This window comes from Ptychodera flava, chromosome 22 (genome assembly GCF_041260155.1).
Source record: "Ptychodera flava strain L36383 chromosome 22, AS_Pfla_20210202, whole genome shotgun sequence".
In the NCBI taxonomy this organism is placed as follows: Eukaryota; Metazoa; Hemichordata; class Enteropneusta; family Ptychoderidae; genus Ptychodera; species Ptychodera flava.
This window is the reverse complement of record NC_091949.1, coordinates 15,350,396-15,376,337: the sequence shown is the minus strand read 5'-3', so window position 1 is coordinate 15,376,337 and position 25,942 is coordinate 15,350,396. Positions and strand designations below refer to the sequence as shown.

The following is a 25,942-nucleotide window of genomic DNA, read 5'->3' as shown; positions in this document are numbered from 1 at the left end:
TATATATATATATATATATATATATATATATATATATATATATATATATATATATATATATATATATATATATATATATATATATATATGTATGTATGTATGTATGTATGTATGTATGTATGTATGTATGTATGTATATAAATATGTGCATACCAGGTGTAATCAAGGATATTTTAAGATTTTGTGTGTCATTGTATTGAGAAGAGACTATTATTTTATAGCCGTATTGCAGCCTGATTAAACCCCATGTTTAGACACGTCAGTCATTCATACTACCGTACTGTGGTTCAATTCCGCGGTCCTCCCTCTTCTTAATGATGGAAAGAAAGACCACAGTGCGGTAGAAGAAAAGACTGACATATCGGGTTTTAATCAGGTTGGAGGTATTAGCAAGTTGCTTTAATTGCTTAGGTGGTGCATATGCTTTATATGTCAATCTAAAGGAAACCAGAAAATGCCCTGGGATCCATACATTGCATACAAGTCTAATGAAGCTCTCAGGGAAGTATTTATGTCATTTTGGAAGAGCTACAAACCCACCATCTGTAAACTTCATGGCTATGCTGGCACTAATAGTCTTGCACTGTGTTGCGATATGGTCATTATGGGCGAGAATGCACGGATTGGATACAGTTCTGCAAGGTTTGTGAATAAGTTTATTAATTAAATATGCTATGTATACATATAACAAAGGAAGATATATATATATATATATATATATATATATATATATATATATATATATATATATATATATATATATATATATATATATGTAAGTAGTAAAATATTATTCCCTTCTGTGACAAATAAGAATTTTTACACCATTTTATTCATTTATCTAAAGGAAGTGAAGGAAAAATTAACCATCCATGTAACTAAAGTATGACCCTGACCTATATACGAACTCACGCGCAGCAGTGCATTGTCCTGAACTAAGCGGGGAAATTCCCTGCTGAGTCAGGTCCTGGACTTGCGCAATACAGTAGCTATGACTCACTATCAGTACATCTGTCGGATCATTTGTTAGATAGATTCCGACTGTGCTGCAGCTCTGTACAGCTCCTTAAGGGTTCCAGTGCTGATTTTTGTCTTCTGGATGTAAGTATATACTCGTTTTCTAGTTGTGTGAATTTACTATGTTTTTCCTACGCCTATCGGAGCGAGATTTTCACCTATTTTAATCCCTCCAATACAGTAACCGTTCCGATCTTGAACACTGTTGCGCAATACCCCTATCGGGACGTTTCCAGCAGGGACTTTCGCAATACCGCTTTCGCAATACCCTTCCAGTTGCTTAGCAACTTGTCATGTGATTTCAGAGGTCTGAAAGTCTACAGTTTTCAGAAACATTTTCTGCAGAATTTTTTCTTAACGATTCTAGTTAACTTGTTCACCCGATAGATAAAATTTTAGTAATTTCCTCTGAACTTAAAATATGTCGGAAGACCATTACTTCAAATAATATGAGACGTTTCAGATGAATAACACTGATATCTAAAGTGTTCACTCTTTTATCTCTACGTACAAATGTAGTTCCTAAGTCGTTCTCTACTCTATTCCCACCAACAAAACATTCAATACTCATTTCATTGCGATCTTTATCGATACTTATAATAATATCACAAGTTGTTCTGTTATCTGTTTTCATAGCGTAATATCCAACCAAATCATCAAACTCGTCTCCTGTAGCTAACTTTACACATCTAATGAGAACTGTACCATGTTGAAGTATTTTCATATTATCAGTCATCTGTTTGATTTACAGTCTGTAAAGTGAGAACAGCTGCCTCATCACCGACACTTTTAAGACCCAGTTTCTTTAAAGTTGTGTCCCAAAATAATCTAACTGGAACTCCGCTAGCTGTATACGAGCAATAATTCTCCCCCTCGTTTATCCACCTTCTTAGTGTATTATCTGCCTTCATTATTGTATTAAGAGGACTAATTTTAAGGTGAATCGGTATACCAAGAAGTGCAATGTATGGATTCGTAGGAGTAAGCCAACTACGAAAATCTAGCAACTTGTATTTGTTAACATTGCTATCAAAATAAATCACATTCGGAGTCCCAGGAAGTTCAGCCACACCTCCTGCAATTTCACTATCCAATATATCTAAGATGTTACGCGGTACATTATAAGGCATGAATTTCTGACTATCTCCATCCCACGTCAGTGCAAAGGTGTAGGATCATTCGAAGCCTTTGTGGCGTCAATTACGGTTTCATCAATGTCTGTAAGTTCAGAAAATTCTACAGCATGCTCGTGGGGCGCCGCGGCTAAAACGAAATATTTTTCGCGGTCCTTGTAACGAAGGACATAATCCTTATTATGATTAGTAGCTATCTTAGTATTATTGTTCACTTTAACATCACTTAAATCTTCAAGCTCAAGATTTTGTACACGAATTACACCTAGACCGGAGTTACTTGGACCAGACATGATTAACCTATATACAGTGAAAAATAAATAATACCTTGTAATAATATACAACGTACAACGATGATCATTGAGATTGAAAGCAAAACAGGCAAACCGGTTACTATGTATTTTAACCCTTGCATTGACATATCACAGTTTACGAAGATAAGGCTGCTAGAGTGTGGACTGTACAATTCATGGCATAACATAACATCAACGAATAATGTATTAAAATACCAAGAAGGTGACCAAGCGAAGAAGACTAAATCAATACGTCCAGGTAACTACAATATCGATACGTTAAACAAGCAATCGGGTTGAAGCAAAAAATTAATTTTGAAAAACATCTGCCGACAGGCCACGTTCTTCTAACTTTGGCTAAAGATATTAAAGTCTATTTCAATGCCACAGGTAGCTTCGCCAACGTAGTCGGCTTTTCAGATAAACCTGAGAACAACCCCGTGACAAAAAGTACTATGAGTCCAGGTCGAGCAGATTTCTTAACAGTCACTAAATACATAGTTCATTCAGATGTCATTGATGTTACTGGAAGTTATGTTGGCTTGGGCTCTGACGAATACATACAGGGAGTAGTATCAGACTCTTTACGAACACTTCCCATTCAGGATACAAAAGAAATAGGTGAAAAGGTCACCTATAATTTTAAAGACGGCTCAATTTCCATGCCATTGAGAAAAGGCTCAGACTGGATGGATTCAATGCGTATCTGGATAACGGATCAGGATGGAAAGATGATCGATTTCAATAACTGGCCAACTAGCTTTTGTATTGAATTATTGTAGTCGTTCCGCCTACCGGTGCGTTCCGAAGGAACCCTATCGGAAGATAAACCATCCCACGACCAATCCTCCAGCAATATAGATCATCTCATATTTTTTTTGCTCTTGACTTGGCTGATAATAATCTGAGAATTGAACTGCCCCTTCGGAACGGCTTTGCACCGCTTCTGCTTCTTCCAAGATTTCTGCATCTGTATCTCTTAATTCTGCTGCAGCATGCGCATCCTTTGCTTGATTTTCTCTTTCCCAGTCAGCCTGGAGTAATCTTTTTTCTGACCAGACGTTGCGATCATGTTCAAATTTTTCTAATGCTTTATCATGTCTAATTTTCTCTTCAATAAGAGCCTCACCATTCCCAGAAAGCTTTTGTCCGATAATATTTCCTCCTGTGAATGCCGTTGCATTTAATACAGCACCGAGAACTGTCATTCCTATAGCTGAAGCCATAGCTAACTGTATGTTGATATATATTACTAAGTATAAGTTTCTGTAGGAATAATAATATTATTATTTTGTGACTCTCCGAAGGTCCGTTCAGAAGGTCTATATACATTACAAAGTATAAGGTTCTGCAGGAATAATATTTTTCTGTTCAAGAAGATCTTTGGTCGCAACCGCGGCAGCAGTCGCACCGCCTAATTTTGCCAAGCGAGTCAAATTTGGACGACTTGGATCGCCCATATCCATCTTCAAAAATTTGCTGGAGATCATAAGATATCCCATCGCAAGTCCTGCGATTACAATACCATCGTACATTGTGTTTACAACTGTTTTAGTATCCATGATTGCTGACTAGTATATAAAATAGAAAAATAAAAATAAAAAATATGGAGTAGTTGGAGATTAGCTATGGATATTTTTAACAGGTTTAACATTAGTCATAATAAATAAAATTATGTATTACTCCATCTCATACAATGTAGAGGAGCTGGGTCCCCCTCCCCCTCCCCTCCCCTCGGAACCCCTGTCGGAACTGTTCTGGAGGGAGCCGCTACGGGCTCTGTTTTTTTCGCTTTCTGAAGCGGTTCATCTTTCCGGAGGGGACAAATATGTCGAGCACGCCCCCAATATAGCCCTAATGCAGTCAATGAAACTCCCACAATTCCTAAAACAAGATAACATTTATTATACCATTTATTATCGCGTGAGCTATCACACTGTTCTTTCATTGTAGGCGGTAGGCTTATACAGTTTGTCGCTACCGCATCGCTATCATTCCCCTTCATTGCTTTTAGTTTCTTCTCCTTGTTTTGCCTGTTCCATTCCGCTAATTTCTTGCCCGCAGCAACTCTCCCTGGATGCTTCGTCGGTAACGTAATTTTCTCTATGTTGCGCTGTGTCGGAGTCGTTTCCGTTTGCGGTGTGGGCCCCGTCGTCGTTTCCGTTTGCTGAGTCGGAACCGTTTGCGAAGTTGAATCCATTTATTTCAGGTACTATATTAAACCCGATTTTTTTAAAATTTAAATGTTTACCCGTAATTAAACCGGTGGAAACTAGAGCAAGTATGGGTCCCCATGTGTAGGCTATCCGTCCTGATAATCGTTTTATTTCACTGTTTAAAATAAAATCCTTTTTAAGATCAGTGGCATAGTTATCTCGATCATCGATTGGAACTACCTGACTTATTGCGCGGGCTCCTAGATCTATGAAACTTTGAGTGATGGTATCACTTATAAGAGAACTGTATTTCGCTTCGTACATTTTGAAGGCTTTAATTACTGTTTCATCTCCCCATTTTTCTACGTCCACAACTGAAATCTCCTTACCAAAAAATAACTTACTTTGACCACTTGCGATGACACAGAGTATTTTTTCACGTTTCGTCTCTATTATGGATCGAGCGTCCGACGCTGCGGTTGGTCCTTCGGAATGCGCTGTCGTATTTGCCGCTGCCGATGACTTTATTAAATTCTCCATTGTTTGCAGTATGTTATCTATTCTTAGTAAAAAATAAAAAATTCGTTTAAACCTGAATCCGAAATAAAGTATTAACATAGTCTGGAATGTTAGTACCCCTAACGTACCGACAGGGATTCCGGGAAAATTCTCCTCCATTTAAATCTATATGTATATAGAAACACAAATAATGAGTACAGACTTATTCCCAGTTGCTTTTCAATTGAATAAGACGAGCGTACCGACAGTACAGCATGCTGATATTCCTACCAAACCGAACGGGGGAATAAAACCTATTCTCATGGACTTAGAAATATATGTAACGCCGACAGAAAAATTTACTTTTCATCCTCGGGATGTGTTCAAAGATAACGTAATCACTCATCGATCAGCTAAAGAAAGTAATGTCTGGCTTGGCGGGCCAAACATGAAATACTGGGACCAGCAACTGAATTTCGCTGTATGGTGCAGCACTACTGGTTGTGGTATATCATTCGCCCATCTCTTTGATAAGAAATTTCCGCCCCAAATACGATCATTCTGCCGTTTCCATGTATACTTTACAATACGTAGGATCCTTCACGAAATGGGCGTTGCACTTCCAGACGATACCCCCACCTTCAAAGCGGGCGACAATCCGTACAATCTCGTCCAATATGAACTTCTATGTACTGAATTTGGTAATATAAGTCCAACGAAGTCCGACTATCGATATCGAAAAGGTCAAAATAAGGGTCTTGGTTATGGATATGAATATTACACTAATCGTGGCCCTGTTCGACAGCCAAAAGCGATATACAACGGTCATGACTTTTTCCTCTCCGCCGACGGAGGCGTTTTCTATACACATACAATTTTTGGAAAGAAAAAACATGTACTGTCCGACAAAGAACGACCACACTATTATTTCTTCCGAAATGATGGATCGGAGGGACAATATAATAGTTTCATTCCTCTGAAGGGAGACTCTGGATTGACAAAGGCTGGCCTAGCCCGCCTAAACGAAAGCCTTGAAGCCTACGTATATTGTATACTCGGCGCACAAGCAAATATTCGTAGTACCATTGTGGGCGATACTGGCAGTGCAGAGCAAGTCCGAAAAGAATTCGGCGTTCTCCTCGAAGATGAAATTCGCAATACCGACAAAGTAATCAGTTATAGGCGATATCAAGACACAATAATGAATACTGGTGTCAAACTTGATATGGCAGTTTCGCCCAATTTACTTCTCTTGCCGTCTGAGATGGTTATTCTTTCGGGCCCGGCAATCTCAGGTTATAATAATGAATTGCAATACGCAACAGAATCTATGGCCTTCGGGGTGAATGGTGATATAAACACGGAAGTTCGAGAAAGTGCTGTACACGAGATGGAAGGAGGGGAGGATCCTGTGAAGTGGCAGGACGAGCGTAAGGTCGGAGGAGCGACTGATACGAGTCGGGATCCCCTCCCCTCCCCTCCCCTCCCCTCCCCCCGGAACGGGCAGCATCTGCAGACCCTATTCACGAATTCGGCAAAATTGGTTTGTTATCTTTAGCAATATTTATTACTATTGTGTACAATATATAGATCCGGAGGAAATGTCAATATACGCTACCCCACCATTCAACATGATTATAACTGGACCGATAGGTTCTGGCAAAACAGAATTTGTAATGGACCTCCTCACCGGTCCGTACTTAAGGAAATTTGAATATGTAGTTTTCATTTGTCCGACATTCATGAACAATGAAACGTACAATAAAAGATTCATTTTCACAGATGACAACGTATTTGTGTTTCCGGTCGGACTCGATGCTGTGGATGATACACTAGCCTACGTACGGAACGAATGGGCTGGTACAAACACTTTAATAGTACTCGACGACTGCGCCGCGTCCAAAGATATAAAGAAGCGCAGTGACAATTTAGTCAAAATTGCTTTCAGCTCAAGACACGACAGATTATCTGTCTGGGTTCTGACTCAACAATATACTAGTATTAGTAAACCATTCAGGGAAAACATACAGATGTTAGTACTATTCACACCGAGCAAGATAGACAACAACACTATTATAAAACAATATGGAATGAGGATGTCAAAACAGAAGGCAGATTCACTAATCAGTCGATTGCAAAATACACAATTCAGTAAACTAGTATTTCGTTTACAGCATCCGTACGGCATAAAATTTTTCGTATAATATAGCAATTATGGAAGCTGAAGGAACTCTTAGAGATTATATTACAACCCGAAAACTGGTTTTGGAGGTGTACAAAAATTGTATGATGCAGCACGGGCCAGCGGACTCCACGTCACTAAGAAAGAGGTGCAGGACTGGTTAAAAACTCAGCTAACCTATAATCTACATAAACCGGTCCCTCGTACTCGTGCTACGGGCCGGCGCGTTTTCGTAACATCGATAGACTCTCAATGGCAAGCGGATCTCGTGGAATTCCCTCCCCCGTTCGCAAAAGAGAACCGTAACATTCGATACATGCTAACAGTAATCGATGTGCTAAGCAAATATGCATGGGCCAGGCCGATACAGTCAAAAACGGCTGATGATACGTTACAGGCGCTACAAGACGTGATTAAGAAATCTGGGAGAAGGCCGACAAACTTCAGACAGATGAGGGACGGGAATTTACTAATCGAAAAATGCAGGGGTGGCTCCAGGAGGCGGGAATTCACTGGTTTCACACCTACAGTGACAAAAAAGCTAGCGTTGTTGAACGTTTTAATCGGACCCTCAAGACGATGATGTGGAAATACTTTACATATAAACAGACACGTTCCTGGCTCCCCATTCTACCCCACCTTCTTGAGAATTACAATAACACCGTTCACGGAAGTATCAAAATGAAACCCAGGGACGTAACAGAGGAGAACGATTGGCAGGCATTTTATACACTATTCGGTCCTGAGTTGGCAGCCGGGGGAGTTAACCCTGAATTCAAGCCGGGAGAACGGGTTCGAATTACAAAATACAAGACCACTTTTAAGAAAGGATATTTACCAAATTGGACAGAGGAGATTTTCGTGGTTTCAAAAGTTGTGTATGCGGCTGGACTGGGAACGCCACCAGTTTACAAAATAAAAGATCTGAATGGAGAGGAAATACTCGGCACTTTCTACTCCGATGAACTTCAGAGCGCCCTTTCGGAACGGGGAGCCGACGAGCTGTACAGAGTAGAACGAATTTTGAAGACGAAAAAAATTAGAGGAAAGAAATATTATCTGATAAAATGGAAAGGTTATCCAGAAAGTTTCAATAGTTGGGAACCAGAGGAAAATGTTATTAGAACTTCGTAACGTTCCGAAGGAGTACTTCGTAAGTTCCTGTGTTGGTACTTGTCAAGTACTAACGTAAGTACTACGTAAGTACTAACGCAAGTACTAACGTAAGTATTTACGAAAGTTACTCAATAAGTACCATGGAAAAAGTCTTAATTTCTTGAAAGCTGAAAGTGACAGCTTACCATTATTCTTCCAACCACCTGGCCAAGTATTTATCATGTACTGTCGTAAGTAATGTTCACTTATTGCATCTTTTTCGGCAGTATGTGGATGAGGTGGTATCTCAGTTCCTGAACATATTAAGTTTGCAAGATCTTCAAAACGACTTCTCATGTTACCACAGTCCGTTCTCTCGAGTCCCCCTTTTTCAGCTTTATCGATAAGTTCTGGTTGAAGTATAATGTACACAACTGACATGAGCCATAGACAAGTAACTTCAAAGTCCACCCTTTTCATCATATCAAGTGCCCGTAAGTCAAAAGAAGCATTATAAGCGTGCACAGATTCACAAGCGTTAAGAAGTTTGCGTAGGTTCTTTAGTGAGACTCGAGGTTGTTTTAGTTGTTCTTCACAAGGTGGGAAGTACGCTTTTTCAAGTTCCTCCTTGCTGAAACCGTCTATTAAAAATCCCTGGCTGCCGCCGCTCCATGCAATTCCAAAGTCAAAAGCTCGTGGATATTCTACTGGTCCGACTGTCTCGGTATCAATTGTTGGATTAAGTATATTATTGAGAACGAGGGGCGTAAGAGCGTTCCGAATTACCAAACATGGAAGCCTGTAGTCGTGGCAAATTTCTAAGAAAGTCTGTTTGAACTTGTTGTGAATCTCTTCTAGTTCTTTTAGGCGGTTATTTCGTACGACCTGGCTCGAGTCAACACATTCCGCCTGCAATAATCCCAAGGCATATCTTTGAATATGATAATGAAACTATGTAAATGGTCAAATGCTCTAGAAACAATCTTTTTTTCTTCCGCTGCCACGCCCGGATTCTAGAAAAAGTCAGATGTTGAATTATGGAAGAGTCACAAATAATGTAGCGTTCCGAAGGGAGGGAGATCCTCCTCCTCCCAGCCTGACATTGTAAACTAAGCGTATGTTCTATAAACTGGTTCTGAAAATCGGCAATCGAAACGTGGCGCCCATTATAAAAGTCGGCAATGTTGCTGGAAAAACTAGTGTCAAATTCTGGTACGTGAGTCTCCGCCAAATTTATTGCATCGTAACTCTTACCACTTCCAGTTGGTCCATTTATGAATATGTATGACATTTTGGGATACTATATCATAGAAAAAAATTTTTTTTAAATTATTTTTATTAAGATATATACGATAAGACAATGACAATCCTTTCTATTTCAACTGCAATAAAAATACTTGAAACCGGAGAAGGCGTCCGAATCAGTGACGGCAAACTCATATTTGAAGAATATTTGGTAGATCCTTTCATATACGTAGACAGTGAGCTAGAAGTAGTTTTCCCCATCGGACCTAAGTACGGTTCTAAAGATCCTGCTACATGCGATGAAATGTGTGTCAGTTGGCAACCGAGTCTTCAAAAGTTTACCGATTTAATAATATTCCGTACCCTAGGTGAAAGTTTCGATGCATCTACTGCTAAAAGTTATGCTGCAAGCCTGGCCGCTCACTCCAAGAATACTACTGGATTTTACAATCCATCTAAAGTGTATCAGAAGCGAGGGAGCGAGGCACAGATAAAGTATTTTAAATTTCGGTTTAAAAGAGGGGACGATTTCGCTACATGTATTGATATGGTTCAAGAAATTGACTGTGCTTTTAAAACAGTGAGCCCATTGCCAGTCCGAGAAAATCCTGCTATTGTACCTCGTAATATCCGGAAAGGTAGTAAGATAGAATTCTTAGCATTTAAACCGCGCTTAAGTAAGCGTGCTCTTTCTTTCACTGTTGAGAGGTTATTTTGTGCTGCGCCTAATAAACCAGAAATTCAAGATGCGGAAGAACTAGTCGACTTAGAAAGATTAGGTGAGATATATAAACAAATAAATGCTGACAAAAATATTATAGTGGATTTTGATGACTATCATAGAATAATTATTTTTCATTTTAAAAATTTTAGGATAGTATATATCATAAAGATTATTATGGCCCGTCGATTACATACAGCATTCAAGGGAGCAGTTTTACGAAAAGAATTTCCTGAAGTCAAGCGAGTCAAGGATATCGGGGAGCTGGTGGATATTGAAGGTATGGTCAAAGAAAGAAAGATGTACTCTGTTTATACTGAAATGGAAGTCAAATTATCGGATCCGAAAACTGGTAATACACAAAATCGTACATTGCATGTTAAATTAAAAGATACATACACAAAAGATGTAAGAGGGGCGGATGTGGGGCAACAATTAATAGATCGCTACGACCTTATGCTTGAAACAATTGAAAATGTTGAGGGTTCTGGCCTCGTTCTCGAGGAGATACTTAATTTGAAGTAATTCTAGTAGAAGTTTTACTCGGTGCGGGCTGGCGCAGTCAAACTTCCGGATGGTTAAAAAATAAGCATTGTGTTAGCGATCTTATTCTACCGGTGGGGGCTGAGAATTGTTTTCAGTATGCCGTCGTAGCAAGTATAAAGTTGAGCGATCCCGAGTTTCGTGAAAAGAGGGGTGGTCAGGTAAGGAGAAAATGGAATACGTACGCCCCATTTATGGCTGACTACTGTTGGGAAGGTATTCCCTTTCCTACGCCCGCCGATCTGACTGTATTCAGGCGCTTCGAGCAGCAAAATCCGGGAGTCCAACTTCAAGTGTTTCAGATCTATGAGTCCGATCCCGACCCGTCAGACATAACTGTGTTATATAGCAGAGCCGAGGGGGGAGCGGGACGGGTAGCAAATATATTACTGATAGTTGGTGGGGAGGGAAGAGACGGTCACTTCGTGCCAATTACTTCGTTAAATCGTCTTCTTAATTCTCATACTAATCGTAAGAATAAGCACAGAAGGAAGTGTATTTGCCTGGTTTGTAAAAGAGGTTTTAAGTCAACAGAAGAATTAGAAGAACATCAGGTATACTGTGGAACAGACGACGCCCAGCCAGGTTTTCCTAAGGAAGTATGTCAATTCGAAGGACATCGGAAGAAGGTTCCTTCTCCCTACGTCGTCTATGCAGATACTGAGGCAATTATTGAGAAGGGGACCGGTCGACATATTCCAATTTGTCTTTCGTATGTTATGGTGGAACGGTGGGGCGCCTTCGGAACGAGGCCAAAAGTTTATGGTAAAAGAACATTCACAGGTCTCTCCTGTGTTACAGAATTTCTAAAAGATATGAAAGAACGGGCCGAGTATTATTCGAAATCGTATTATTGGAAAATTGTAAAGATAAAAGATCCTTCTAATTACGACAATCCAGTCTGTATTGCATGTGGAGAGCCGGCAGGATACCGAGTAGCGAGGGAGGGGGCAACCTTCTATTGCGAGGGATGCCGGCCGTCGAGAACCATTCCTATCTACTTTCACAACCTCAAGGGATACGATGGTTCTTTTATTTTGAAAGAATTACATGAAATAGATGATGATGGTTCCGGACCAGAGCCTAAAATCATAGCTAAGACGAGCAATGGAGGAATTATGGGTCTCTCGAAAACATTTATTTTTAGTGCCTCAATTGTTGTCGATGGGGAGAGGGAGATAAAGAAACGTTTCTTTTCTATAAAGTTTATGGATAGTGCTCAGTTGATGATGGGGTCATTGGCGAAGTTGGCAACGACTGTGCCGGAGGATGGGTGGACGGTACCACTTTCGTACCCGAACATTCAAAGGGCGAAAGGTTTCTTCCCCTACGAATATTTAGACTCTGTTGACAGACTAGAAGAGGAGGAGCTCCCGGAGAGGGGCAAATTTTATAGCGAATTGACGGAAGAGGGGATTTCAGAGGTCGATTACGAACATGCTTTGCGAGTATGGGATGAAGTTGGATGTAAGACGATTCGTGATTATATGGAATTCTATTGTGAGACTGACGTTCTACTTCTTGCAAATATATTCGAAAATTTCCGCGACACATGTTTAAGGGCATATAAGTTAGATCCGGCCCATTACATGTCAGCGCCCGGCTTGACATGGGATGCTATGTTACTTTACACAGGTAATAAATTTAAACTCATTCAAGATGCTGAGCAGATGACTTTCATTCAAAGGGGAATTAGAGGCGGTATCAGCCAGTGTAATATTCATTATTTACAGACAAATCATCCAGCTTATGCAACAGATGAGCCTGATGGGGCCGCTGGTGGGAACTGGGATCCAGAGAAGCCGGTGACCGAAATAAAATATCTCGATGCTAATAATCTTTACGGATGGGCAATGAGTCAGGCAATGCCTACGGGCGGACTTCATTGGATGACGATGGAAGAGTGGGAGGAATGGGAAGAAGGGGGCGGAGCTGGCGGAGCGTGGGGACCTGGCGCCACCTTTCCACCAAGTTTTCTAGAAGTAGACTTAGAATATCCCGCCGAATTACATAAAGAACACAGCGATTTGCCATTAGCACCGCATCACTATGAATTTCCTGATAGGCAGGGCACTCGACTGATTACAAGTGTGTTGGACAGAGAGAGATACATCTTACACTACAAGTTGCTGGAATTCTATCTTCGGATGGGAATGAGATTAAAAAAGATTTATCGGGTGCTTGCTTTCGATGAAGCTCCATGTCTCAAACATATATTGACTTTAACACTGAAATGAGGACAAAGGGGACGACAGATTTTGAAAAGAATTTCTATAAGCTGATGAATAACGCGATGTTCGGTAAGATGATAGAGGATGTTCGAAAGTACAGAGACTTTAATTTGTTTCGGACCGGAACGGTACGGATAGTGGTCGTAAAAAGATTGAGAAGTATAATCCAAAGACGAAACATACAACTTTCATAACTTCCAAAAGGATGGACGATTCCTGCGACAGTGTCCCTACTGGAACTGAAAACGGATGAGCATAGATATGTAAAACCAGTTTTCATCGGCGCCGCAGTACTGGAACTTTCTAAGCTGCTTATGTATGAGACGCATTACAATTACTTTCGAAAGCGGTTCCCTGGAATACGATTAGCCTACATGGATACTGACAGTTTTGTTTACAGTGTGCCCCTCCCGGACCCGGACGTAACTTTCAATGATATAGTTCGGGAAGATGTGGAAAAGAATGGTAAGGAGTCGATCTACGATACTAGTGGGATGAGTGGGCCCAACTTTCCGAAGATTAATAAAAAGTGATAGGTAAATTTAAAGATGAGTTGAATGGTGTACCTATTCTTGATTTTGTCGGCATACGCTCGAAAGTGTATGCTTTTCGAACTCAACTTCCGAGACGAAAAAAAATAAAGGGTGAAAGATGTTTGTGTTAGAAAACATTTGAACTTTGAAGACTATAAGGATCTGTTTAAAACTAGGAAGGAGCCCGAGCAGGCACAATTTGTACAGTTTGTACGGAAAAAGGCTGGAGAAATCCGTAGTGAAAAGCGTAGTAAAATCATGATGGCGCCAAATGATATCAAGCGTGTGCAGTTATACGATCTGGACACGGGCGAATGGTTGGCAGAAACAGATCCGATAGGAATGACCTACGTTACGGTTTAATATTGTAAAGACTTTAATCTACTATTTTCAACAGATACCTGGGCATCACTGATAACATAAACGTGGGCAAATATATTATCATTCGTGAGCGTCGTCGCCACCCCAACGAGGCATCTTTCTTCAGAATCTTCAAGTTGTAATTCCGTCCTTTGTGTTCATTACTCTAAGACCATTTCCATGAAATTCAATATCTTTAAAACTACGCAGATCGATAAACAGACAGAATTTATTCTTCAAATAATCGACCTCATCTATATCAATTTCACACCAATCTTTATCTTCAGCAAAATACCGTCGTGTTTCTTTCCAAAATTGTCTGGTATCATCTTCTGAGCGTACACTTTATTTGCAATACCTTCGATTGATACAGACACAGATTCAATGGAGGGGTTAAAGAAAAGTTCACTGTTCAGTTCTGTCTGATTCTGATTTTTAGTGAAGAGTAATAACGATACCTCTAATGCTACGTCGTGGCACATTTATATTTTCATTGATAACCGTGTCCGATTCTTTGAATGGTATTATTCTAGAATAATGTATATGCTCGTAAAGGAAAACTTTTCCCACGTTGTAATAACCAGCAGTTGACCCTGCGAGTTCGGGGTCAGTTATTGTTTCGTATTCCATTTGAATGTTTTTTATTATTTATAATTGGCTGTAACAACCTGATTACTGACAAGTAATTGGGAGGCGGGTGCCAACGTAATTCCCATTCAATATGACTCCCTAACGCTTTTGGATATGCAACTCCATGACCTGTTATTAGGGGGTGAGTGAGACGAATAGCATATTTTGTTTTATATGTGTCGAAAAGTAACATATCGTTCACGACGGCGGCATCTGCATCGGTCGCACCACTTCTTAATTTTCTTAGATTTTCGTTCTGAATTCCGTACAGTGTCATGTTCGTTCTCTCCTTTTTATGTTTGAAGAGATCGCGATAACATTCAATAAGGTTATATTTATTCAAATTGAAAAGTGCCTGACCCTCAAATTTGAGAACCATACGCTCCACCAAATTTTTTGCAACATTTTGTACTACTCGGTTATATTCATGTCCCGTTACTTCGAGATCAAAACCAGGTCGAAAGTATCTGGAACTAGTACTACTCCGCTTTCTAACTTTGGACATCGTATGATAAGTGTCTGGCCTGGATCTGCCACAGTTGGATTATGAGCAATCACATGATGAGTTCTTTCTGACTTCGTTCCCTTCGGTATTCGGTTGCTGAAAGTCGGTAATAATGATCTATCGTACCCCATTTTGTGTAATGTATATAGTAGAAGAAAAAAAGAAATTACAGTTGAAAAGAAAATTAAGTTTCACTTCGTGTATATAATGACTTAGAAGAAAAAATCACATCTTTACGTAAATATTTCCGTCTGCCTGAAAGATAAATCGATTGCCTGTGTCGCGAATCAATCGAAGAACCCAATATTCTTGGAGATGTTGGACTTCCATTTCATCATTGTCAATCTCCTGAAAGACGTTTATGAATTCTAGTCGCTTAAAGAAGTTAGTCTTTTGACATTCCTTCACGAAGCTAAAATGTTATGATATAGATTATCATCTTTGAGTCGGACACCTGGATTTGCTCGAAGGATATGGCGATTTACCCGCACGAAGTTTGCACCATTCCAATTCGACAGAGAAACCAAACAGGTCTTTATTTTTAGAAAGAAACTTTGCAATATTCTTTTCACCAAACATGCGGGGCCATATATTAGTACATAATTTTATTTATAATGACTAATGTTAATCCAGTCAAAAATATCCATAGCTGTTCTCCAACAAATCCAACCACCGATCCTGCTGTTTTTAATAGAAACTGCTGTTTTTAATAGAAAACTGACAGGGAGCCGATTAAACCTGGTATTGCAGCAGCACTTTTTGCGGCCAATGTTTTTAACCATTCGCCAAATTGCTTTACAATTTCTTTCGCTTTTGTATATACTTTGGGCGGACCTGAACCTCCTGCGTTTGCTCCAGTTCCTGCTCCCCCTCCTCCTACTTTAGTTACAGCCAGGGCAATTGTTGATATTATCATTCCAAGGGCAGTCAGTATTGCAGCGTATTGTTATACCATTTCGTTTAAATAACTCTGTTAGCTTCAGCAATTCTGGATCGGAAATTACATCACGAAGAGACCTAGTCGTAGCCAGACTTTCACGTGCCCCGCTAATCTTTACCATTTTGTATTCAATTCGATTGTCAATTTTAGCTTCTCTTGTTATGAGTTCAGCTAGTAGTTTTCAGCTTTTTCTTTTGCTTGGGTGTGTTCTACAGGAATTTCCTTTAATTGTTTTTCAACTTCTCTTTTCTCTAGCCTTATTTTAACTTTTTCATTGTTAAGCTCGCCAAGACGCATATTCGCAATCCTTAATTCATCATTAATAGCTCTATATTCTGGGTTTAGATTGTTCCATTGTTCGATTTTATTTTCAAAAGCTTGTATTTTATCTGCATTACCAGAAGCATCTTGTCGTAAGAATGTCAGTTCATCTTTGTATACACCCATGTCTTCTGGCGTCATCTTCTCAGCCGGTATTTTATCGTTTTTCACATCTTCAGAATACAATGTTGATCTAACAAATTCGGGCTCTGCGCTGCTCCCCCTCAAACTGTATACTTTACTTACAAATTCATATCCTCCCGCTTCTCTTTTTACTGTCTCGAGTGATCTAAATCCACGTCCTATAGTTTTTGATAGCTTGAGGTTTTTATAATACAGCTTTCCATTCTTAATATTTGCATTCAAAATTAATTCGTTTCGTGCTGCTTCATCAGTAATATTATTCTCATCTAAGAATTGTTCAGCCATATCTATTTCAAGTTCTACTCTCTGTCCAATCACACGATCTACCTGCGGGCTCCGCGCGCTTGAGCTAGCAAGGAAAGGATCAGCTTCTGCAAGGGCATTATCTTCTATATAGAATGTTTCAGTAGCGTCATCATCATCATCATTTAAATTTGCATCATCGAAATCCTGGAGTGGTATATCTTCTCCTCCTTCTGCCATATTGTATTTCTATATTACTACAATTATTTTTTATCCCCCCTTACATATACAGTAAAAAAATGCACATCTCAGTTGTTGAAAGCGTTGAACAATTGGCCGACTATATCGAAAGAACTAGCGCTGCATATCGACGAAGTTACAAATTAATGGGTCGAATTGATATGGCTCTCAATATTACTAAGGGAATTCTTGTAAGTTCTGCTGTCATAGCAGCAATTCCGACAGTTCCAGTTCTTTTAGCTTTAACTCCTATACCAGGTGTTATTATTGATGTGATACAAGGGAAAACGGGTGTAGCAAAGAGACGAGAGAAAGTATAAACATTATTATGTGCAATATAAACAGCTGCTTACACAAATACAAGAAAAAGGTGCAACAACAGAAAACGGGTCAGAACTTATTCAGGACATATTTCATCAGGCGCTAGAAATTCAAAAACAAGAAGGATTTAGTCCACCTCTGGAAAGATACCTAAGACATTATGGATTGAATGGATATGAAAGTTAGATTCAGAAAAAATTCTGTAGAAAATGTTTCTGAAAACTGTAGACTTTCAGACCTCTGAAACCACGTGACAAGTTGCTAAGCAACTGGAAGGGTATTGCGAAAGTGGTATTGCGAAAGTCCCTACTGGAAACGTCCCGATAGGGGTATTGCGCAACAGTGTTCAAGATCGGAACGGTTACTGTATGGGAGGGAATAAAATAGGTGAAAATCTCGCTCCGATAGGTGTAGGAAAAACATAGTAAATTCACACAACCAGAAAACGAGTATATACTTACATCCAGAAGACAAAAATCAGCACTGGAACCCTTAAGGAGCTGTACAGAGCTGCAGCACAGTCGGAATCTATCTAACAAATGATCCGACAGATGTACTGATAGTGAGTCATAGCTACTGTATTGCGCAAGTCCAGGACCTGACTCAGCAGGGAATTTCCCCGCTTAGTTCAGGACAATGCACTGCTGCGCGTGAGTTCGTATATAGGTCAGGGTCATACTTTAGTTACATGGATGGTTAATTTTTCCTTCACTTCCTTTAGATAAATGAATAAAATGGTGTAAAAATTCTTATTTGTCACAGAAGGGAATAATATTTTACTACTTATATATATATATATATATATATATATATATATATATATATATATATATATATATATATATATATATATACACACACACACACACACACACATACACACACACAAAATGTATACAATGTGCCCTCCCGGTTATCGCCATAATGGCTTTATGGCAACATCTGAACATATATATATATATATATATATATATTATATATATATATATATTATATATATATATATATATATATATATATATAATATATATATATATATATATATATATATATATATATATGTATTCTGTGTGTCCACTCAGTTACATTTTCTGGGCATTTATTAGCTTGAAATTCTGGGCATTTATTAGCTTGAAAATTGGAGAGAATTTTTAAAACTGTCAAAGCTAGAAATTTTGCATAAGTGCAGTGCTACTTGGTTGTAAGTTTGAGTTGTTCAAGCAAAGTTAATCATGAACAATCATCAAATTAGCAAAATAAATAAAATAGCCAAAATAAACGAAAATACTGATCAAATATCTTGAACTTACGAACTAATCACTCTTTTCCTTTGAAATTGTGATGAAATTTCATGTTTTGATGCAGATTTTCAACTGACCAAAACTCTTCTCTAAATGAGTACTCTTTCTTTAGCGTATTTGCTAAACGTGCCTGTAATGTACAAGTTTTTTTGGACAAGGTTGATTGAATTAAATGCGTAAAACAGAGGGCCAAATAGTAAAACCCCCGAAACAGAGCATATTAAAATAAATTCATGGCAAGACTATTGTCGCTGTTAGAATTCCCCAATTGCAATTAATGTTTCTTTGTATAGTAAAAAGTAAACGTTTATAGAATTTTGTCAGTAATATTTGTCTACTTTGTCGTTCAACTGGAAGAATACAGCCATTTGTGAGGATGATTTCTGTGTTAGTTGGCGTGTTAAATAATCTTCCTGTATAGAAAATGCTTTCATAAATATATTATTTGTCTACCATTTTCAGGGAGATTAATGTAAATGACAAGAAGGCAGCATGCATACACATCTCAATGTCACCGGGTGTCGCACACTCTTGCTTGTATAGAAATAGACCCTCCGAGTAAGCGCCACAGTTTTTACAATCTAGATATGTGGTTGTGGTACGAAAGCTTATTATGATATCGCCTCTGTTACAGAGTGTTTGGATGTCCAATTACTGCTATGTGGGTTTATAGAATTGGAGCAGAGAAAGCCAAGAGGATGTTGTTCACTGGTGACTCGATAGATGGCGAAGAAGCTGCTAGAATAGGACTTGTTCTCAAGGTAATGGCTTCACTTGATACTTTTATTCAGTTTTAGTGTTGTATTTTCACCATCTAACAAGATACAGGCATAGATTTTCAAAAAGGTACCAAAATGTTACTATTTATGAAAAAAAATTAGACCTTTCGTTTGAGAAATGTAGTTGGTAAATATTTCCCTGAAATAAAAGACGATTCCAAGAAAATTCACAAAATTCAATGACTCACAATAAACATAGCGATACATGACGCATTTATTTGCATTTTTTTCAATATTACATAACATTAAAGACTTTTAGATAAAATGATTCTGTTGCACTTCCTCAATGATGAAAAATAAAATTAAGATTTCCATTTGTCGATGTTCTGAGAACATACTTGGGACAGCCCTAGAATCCATATCAGTTACTTCCCATTTTTTCCCTTGTTTTTATCAACTGTTTCTGGCAATTGTGAAAAAATTTAGGCAGTTCCAGAGGAGCAACTGGATGATGAAGTGGAGAGACTGGCAAAGAGAATGGTGAATGTGCCCAGCAACCAACTCTTCTTTCAAAAACAAGTCATCAATCATGTATGTTTGACCTGCTGTTCATTCACAGCTAAGGTTGCACTGTGTTATTTTTAGTGGCTATAACATTTCGGCGCAAGTACCTTAAAATTAACCCTTTCACCACCATGGTACATCCCTAATGTTGTCAAATTAGCTGAACTGTGGTTGAACTCATTTTCAGGAAGCCTTGCAGTTATTGAAAGGTAGAGCTGCAAAAATCAATTTTTGGTCAGTATTTGTTCACATTCACAGTACAGTCAAGACAATAATTTGATTTGTTTCTGGTCAATGCCAATATCTCTTAATGACCTAGATAACGTGTCTTGTTTTCCCTTAACGTGTTTTCACAACAAAACCCTCACTGAGATATTTTAACATGAACTGTTAATACCTCAGCTAAGATTATTGAATCGTATGTGTCACCTAGAATCGTGATAGTGACCCTCGACGACATAAAAGTTCATTCTTTTTGTATGGGAGTTGGTCAAATCTACTTGAGGCCTCTTTGCATAAATTCTGTGTGTTACACTTCTTAACCTTTAAAAAGAGATAAGTTGACCTCAGTACATGTATATATTGAATCATAGACAGTAGAGACTACTGTCTATGATTGAATCAAGGTGTTATGCAATTGGCAATGACTCGAGGTCAACTGAAGAGGTGTATCAAGAAGGCAGGAGTACATGTGAAAAGAGGCAGTTTACTAGACATCAGACAGATTATGTTTACAGTACAGCAACGAAGAAGTTTACGACTTTAACATATTAAGTCGCAAATGTTAAAACCTTGCATATTCACTTCCTAGTCAGTAAACATGTCCGTCAATTTTTGATGTGAGCAAATGGGAGCACACTGTCATCGACGCTATCTTTGTCATATATCGCATCCAGGCTATCGAACAAATGGGCTTGTTTTCAACTCAAAGACTTGCTACACTTTTTGATGGAATGGCAAGACACACCCCTGAAGGAATGCAGTTCAAGAAAAGAATGGTTGAAGTTGGCTTTAAGAAAGCTGTCCTTGAAAGGGACTCTGGGGTAGGGCATACTTCTTTTATTTTGCATTTTACAAGTCTTTTTATGTTCATACATACAAGATAAAATAATACTGACACAACAAAGAATACTGCTAAGCAAAGTCCATGCTCTCAACTGATCAATACATCATGTTTGTTCTGAAAATTAATACCAAGGTTCACATTCATCTTAGTCATTGCAAGACAAATACGTGAAGTCATACTTGACTTTTTTATTGTTGATTTGGTCAAGGTACAGCTGCGATAGAATTGCTATCTATAAATCTTTTATTTCTTCTTTAATTTCAGGGGGACACACTCTGGCCTGGACTCATAAACTCTAAACTGTGAGAGTTATGGTCATTTCACCCTTCTTGGTGTTATTGCACTCGAGGGAAGATGTAGCAGTTCAATGGAAAGTAAAATTGACTATCATATTCTTCAAACACCTGGGATTAAATTATATATTTAGTTTAATCTACAGTACTATAAATTACCCACAATTATCTTAGATTTGTAGCAGTTACGATTGCCTGTCTGTAATATTTTTGGTCCTACACATTCAGAACAACACGCAGCATCTAGTTACTTATAATATAACATCCAGTAAAAAGCATGTTCATATGTTCCTGCAAAGATTCAACATTAAATAAACACAAAAGGCTGCAGGTACAACACATGCCACATTTATTAGTAATATTTTTGCATAGGTAGTTATTCATGGCAAACCCATGTGGTCATTCTCTAAGAAAAGTTAGAATGTAAATTTCTGTCACATCTATTCATAAAAATCAATTCTTTTGACAAAACAGGTACGACAAGTCTCCCCGCTTGCCTCAAAGTATTTTGTATGACTTAGAGCACTCTTGTTTAAGATTGTCATGAAAGGCTGTCTCCTCTCTCAACCAACATTATTTTTCTAAAAGTTTTTGAAAATGGGAAACGAAAAGGAAGCGGGTCTTTTAAGTATGCTGTCAAAATTTAAACTTTGTCTTTAAGTTTGTCTATGGGTAACATACTGAGACTTCACTGAGGAATCGGCTTGAAATACCCGGATATATCATGAGATATCTACAGTACTATACAATCTGTGAAGAAAAAATGTCTTTTTTCTTGCCTTGAATGTGTCTTTTTCCTAACAACATATATAGGATAAATTTTAGCTATTCTATGTAAATTGTCTTTTTCAAAATGGGTTCATTGAAATGATAAATAAAAATCTCTCAATGTCCCCCTAACAGATGTTCAAGTGGTTTTTCCCATTCTTATTCTTATTCATGTGAATAACTGCACCATGGAATCATTTTAAAAGTGAGCAAGGTAGTTCAAAAATATAGGTCTTGTTATTTGAGCCCCGTGCATTTACAGTAAAGTTTGACGACCTCAGTAACAAAGGGTGACTACGTCAATGGCAGTACGGTCAATTTATTTGAAGGTGACCTCTGTGCGATAAGGAGATATCAATGAACAGTACTACATCACATGTACTGGCATGCTCAAGGTTGGACAGGTCAGTCTTTGATTTCAAAGTAGGCCATCCACCTTTGCAGCGATATGTGACCTCAATAATGTCAATAGACATGTATTACCACTTCAAGGTATAATGTTCTGCTCTCAAAAGTTGTTGAGTTAACTTATTATCTGTACTGCATGTAAATCTTCATCTTTATTTTTGTTGAGCACTGCCCCATTAACATTTTATTGGCTCACGTGTAACACGTGAGCTTATCGTACCGTGTCTGTCCATCTATCCGTCCGTCTGTCTGTCTGTCTGTCTGTCTGTCTGTCTGTCTGTCTGTCTATCTGTCTAACTTAATGTTAAACTTTATTTATTTTCTAGAGCACCTCTCCTATTCATAAATATTCAAAAGCGCTGCACACAAAAAATTAAACCATATTATATTACCATGCCCTGCCCGTCGCATTTTGATTGGTCGAGCTGAACCACGTGACTGACCACAAATACACAGTAATGGTTTGTTTACATGCCCGTGAATATGAATAATAAGATTAACAACTCAAAGTATCGTAACTTTATAGCTCAAACGTAAATCATAATCAATCACAAAATAAAATGGAGCACTTGTAGGTCAAGTTGAGATACTCTTTTCTGAAAACATTTCCGGATTTGCCAATTTTTCATAGCTCGTGACAGTGCGTCGCGTATTGCTCAGTTTCTGGGGCCCAGTTGTCGTTCGCTCCAGAAATTTTCGGAAATTTTGACGGTTTTCTTGGGTTCGCTGATAATATAATGGAAATAACAGACTCCGCTCTGACCATTAACGTTTATTTGTGGGCGCGGGCTCGAGGAAAGCCAAATTAACGGGCTCGGCAAGCCTCGCCCGTTAATTTTTGGCTTTCCTCTCGCCCTTGCCCACAAATAAACGTTAATGATCAGCGCGTCGCCCGTTATTTCTATAGTAAAAAGGTCTGCAAGTTAAAAATCACGACTGAATACGAAAAATAAAACTGGATACAATGTTAAACGGGTGAGCTAAAAATGTTAATAAGAAGCACAATTAGTGAAAAAGCACATTGCATTTGGTCTCTACAATTTATAGTACTGTTTAAACAAATGTGTTTTAGTTCACGCTTATAAAGATCGATGTCAGTGGTTAACCTTAATGGTCTGGCAAGTGAGTTCCATACTTTTGGCCCACAAATAGTGAGCGCTCTGTCGTTGAGTGTGCTAAATGAATGAGGTACAAGAAGATTGTAACTACTACCGTTATGTAAATTGTGATGTGAATTGCTGGTAGGTGTGAACAAATCCTGAATATACATAGGTGCTTTGCCATTCAAGGCCTTAAAAACTAGCAAAATTACTTTAAAATCAACTCTCACCTTTACAGGCAGCCAGTGAAGCTCATTAAGAGAATGCGTTATGCTCTCATTTTTTCTCAAACCTTTTACTAGTCGTGCGGTATTATTCTGTACTCGCTGCAATCGATCGAACAAGTATCGCGGTATTCCATACAATATCAGATTTGCATAATCAAGTTGAGAGAACTGACGAGCGCCAAACTTCAGCTTTGTCCCCGTTTAACTTCAGTCTGTATGTACATTGCAATCTAATGTCTCATCGAGTTAGTTTTCAAAATCTCCCAAGAATACATTCACGTGGACCGGCTGTAGTCTTGAATAAGGAGGTCTATATATCGTCACTAGCCCCCACTCAATTATCAGATTTATCTAATATAAATATTATTTCCTTGATAAAATATTCAATGGAAAACAAAAGAATGACAAACTGTTAATGTGCTGTTGACACATTCGCTAATGCCAGAACCAGGGATTGAGAAGGGCGCCTTTAATCGTAGTATTGTTGTGAATGACTGTCCAGCCTGCATATTCGAACGAGTCTTCCTCTCCTGCTCGTACCTTTCTCACTTCATAATTCAAACAAGTCTTGACGATAAACTATACCAACTCCTCCTCCAGGTCTGTTTTCTCTTGGATGATCACTGATGCTATATGCTGATGGGAGACAAGCCGATCTTACTGCTGAATCACATTCTTTCAACCAGGTTTCTGTGATGACACAAATGTCAACGTTCTTGTCGGCATCATTTTACAAGTGGTATAGCCACAAGCTGATGACGTCAAATCGCCGTACAAAATACACAGTGCAATAATTTCAAGGCGTCTGTGTTTCGCGTACGGTGATTTAAAGTCACCAGTTTGTGGCTATACCACTTGTAAAATGATGCCTTGTTTTCAACTAGATGATCACGGAAAATTTGACATTTGTTTCTTATCGATCGTACATTCACCAATGCAAGTTTCAAGGCAGCTAAAGTATTTCTCTGTTGATTTTAGCTCACATTTGGTATACCAATGTGAGGTTATCGTATAAGCTGAATCAGTTCATTTGCATCCGATTTGCATGTCTGTATGTCTGTATGTATGTACGTATGTATGTATGTATGTCCGACCACGTTAAAAACACCTAAACCGCAGCATCTACTGTCTTAGTATTTGGTGTACAGGTGCACCTAGGGGTGGAGATGTGAATTTTTTCAAAAGAACTTGTCAGTGTCAAAAATATGCAAATGAGTGGAAAAAAGGAATAACCCTGCAAATTGCTAAAACTCTGTAACCGTTGGTCAGATTGGGTTGAAACTTGGTGTGCAGGTTCCTTTAGGTATTCTAAATTAGGTGTTTAAAATTTGGGATGAAATTTGCATGCTTCTATTTTTGAGGTAATTTTTTCAGTTTTTAGTCAAAAAATGTTTTTCTCTGAAACCACTCATCTGATTGCTTTGAAAGTTGGTATACATGTTCCTCAGGATGACGTCAGTCAAGTTTATACAAATTGAATTGAAATTTTCAAATTTGTAATTTTGGGGCAATTTTCCGAATTTTTGGTCAAAAATATTTTATTCAAAAACTACTAATTTGATAGCTTTGATATTTGGTATACAGGTTCCTAAGGTTGATCAAAATCAGTTTTATGAATATCGTGAAGATATTTCGAATTTTGTATTTTTGCTGAATGTTTTGGTTATTTTTCTCATTTTAAGTAAAATTTCTTCTCTGAAACCGCTAGCCCAATTGCTCTCACATTTGGATTGGACGTTTGCAAGGGTGTTACCCTTCTAATTGTTGAAATTACGACAAAATTGGAAATATTACTGTTTTGGGGCAATTTTTGTCATTTTTGGTCAGAAAATCTTAAAAATATATTCTTTTTAAAGCCACTGGACAGACAGCTTTTATATTTGGTGTACAGATGTCCAGGGATGACAATAGTTAGATATGTGGAAATTGTCCTGAAATATACAAATTTGTATTTTTAAGACAATTAGAAAACTTGTTCTCAAAATTACTTGTCTGATAGCTTTGTAATTTGGTACAAAAGTCTCGAGGGATGTTATTAGATAAATTTTCTGCTCAAAGTGTTGGGAAACCCCCAAATTTTTATATTTTAGGTAATTTTCTCAGTTTGTGACCTACACCAACCCAGGATATGTTGTGAGAGAGTTT

At 38.4% G+C, this 25,942-nt stretch overlaps 1 protein-coding gene across 2 annotated transcripts in view; it reads left to right on the top strand.

Annotated features, from left to right (window-relative positions):
* LOC139122778 (putative enoyl-CoA hydratase) overlaps positions 1 to 22,192 on the top strand; it is a 30,038-nt gene extending 7,846 nt beyond the window's left edge. For both annotated transcript variants that reach the window (XM_070688484.1, XM_070688485.1), the window contains 5 exons: positions 444 to 642; positions 19,287 to 19,413; positions 19,858 to 19,962; positions 20,832 to 20,978; positions 21,266 to 22,192. In XM_070688484.1, coding sequence (XP_070544585.1) covers positions 444 to 642; positions 19,287 to 19,413; positions 19,858 to 19,962; positions 20,832 to 20,978; positions 21,266 to 21,307 — 620 coding nt within the window. In that variant the 3' untranslated portion in view covers positions 21,308 to 22,192. The remainder of the gene's footprint in view (positions 1 to 443; positions 643 to 19,286; positions 19,414 to 19,857; positions 19,963 to 20,831; positions 20,979 to 21,265) is intronic.
* The last annotated feature ends 3,750 nt before the right edge of the window (positions 22,193 to 25,942 follow it).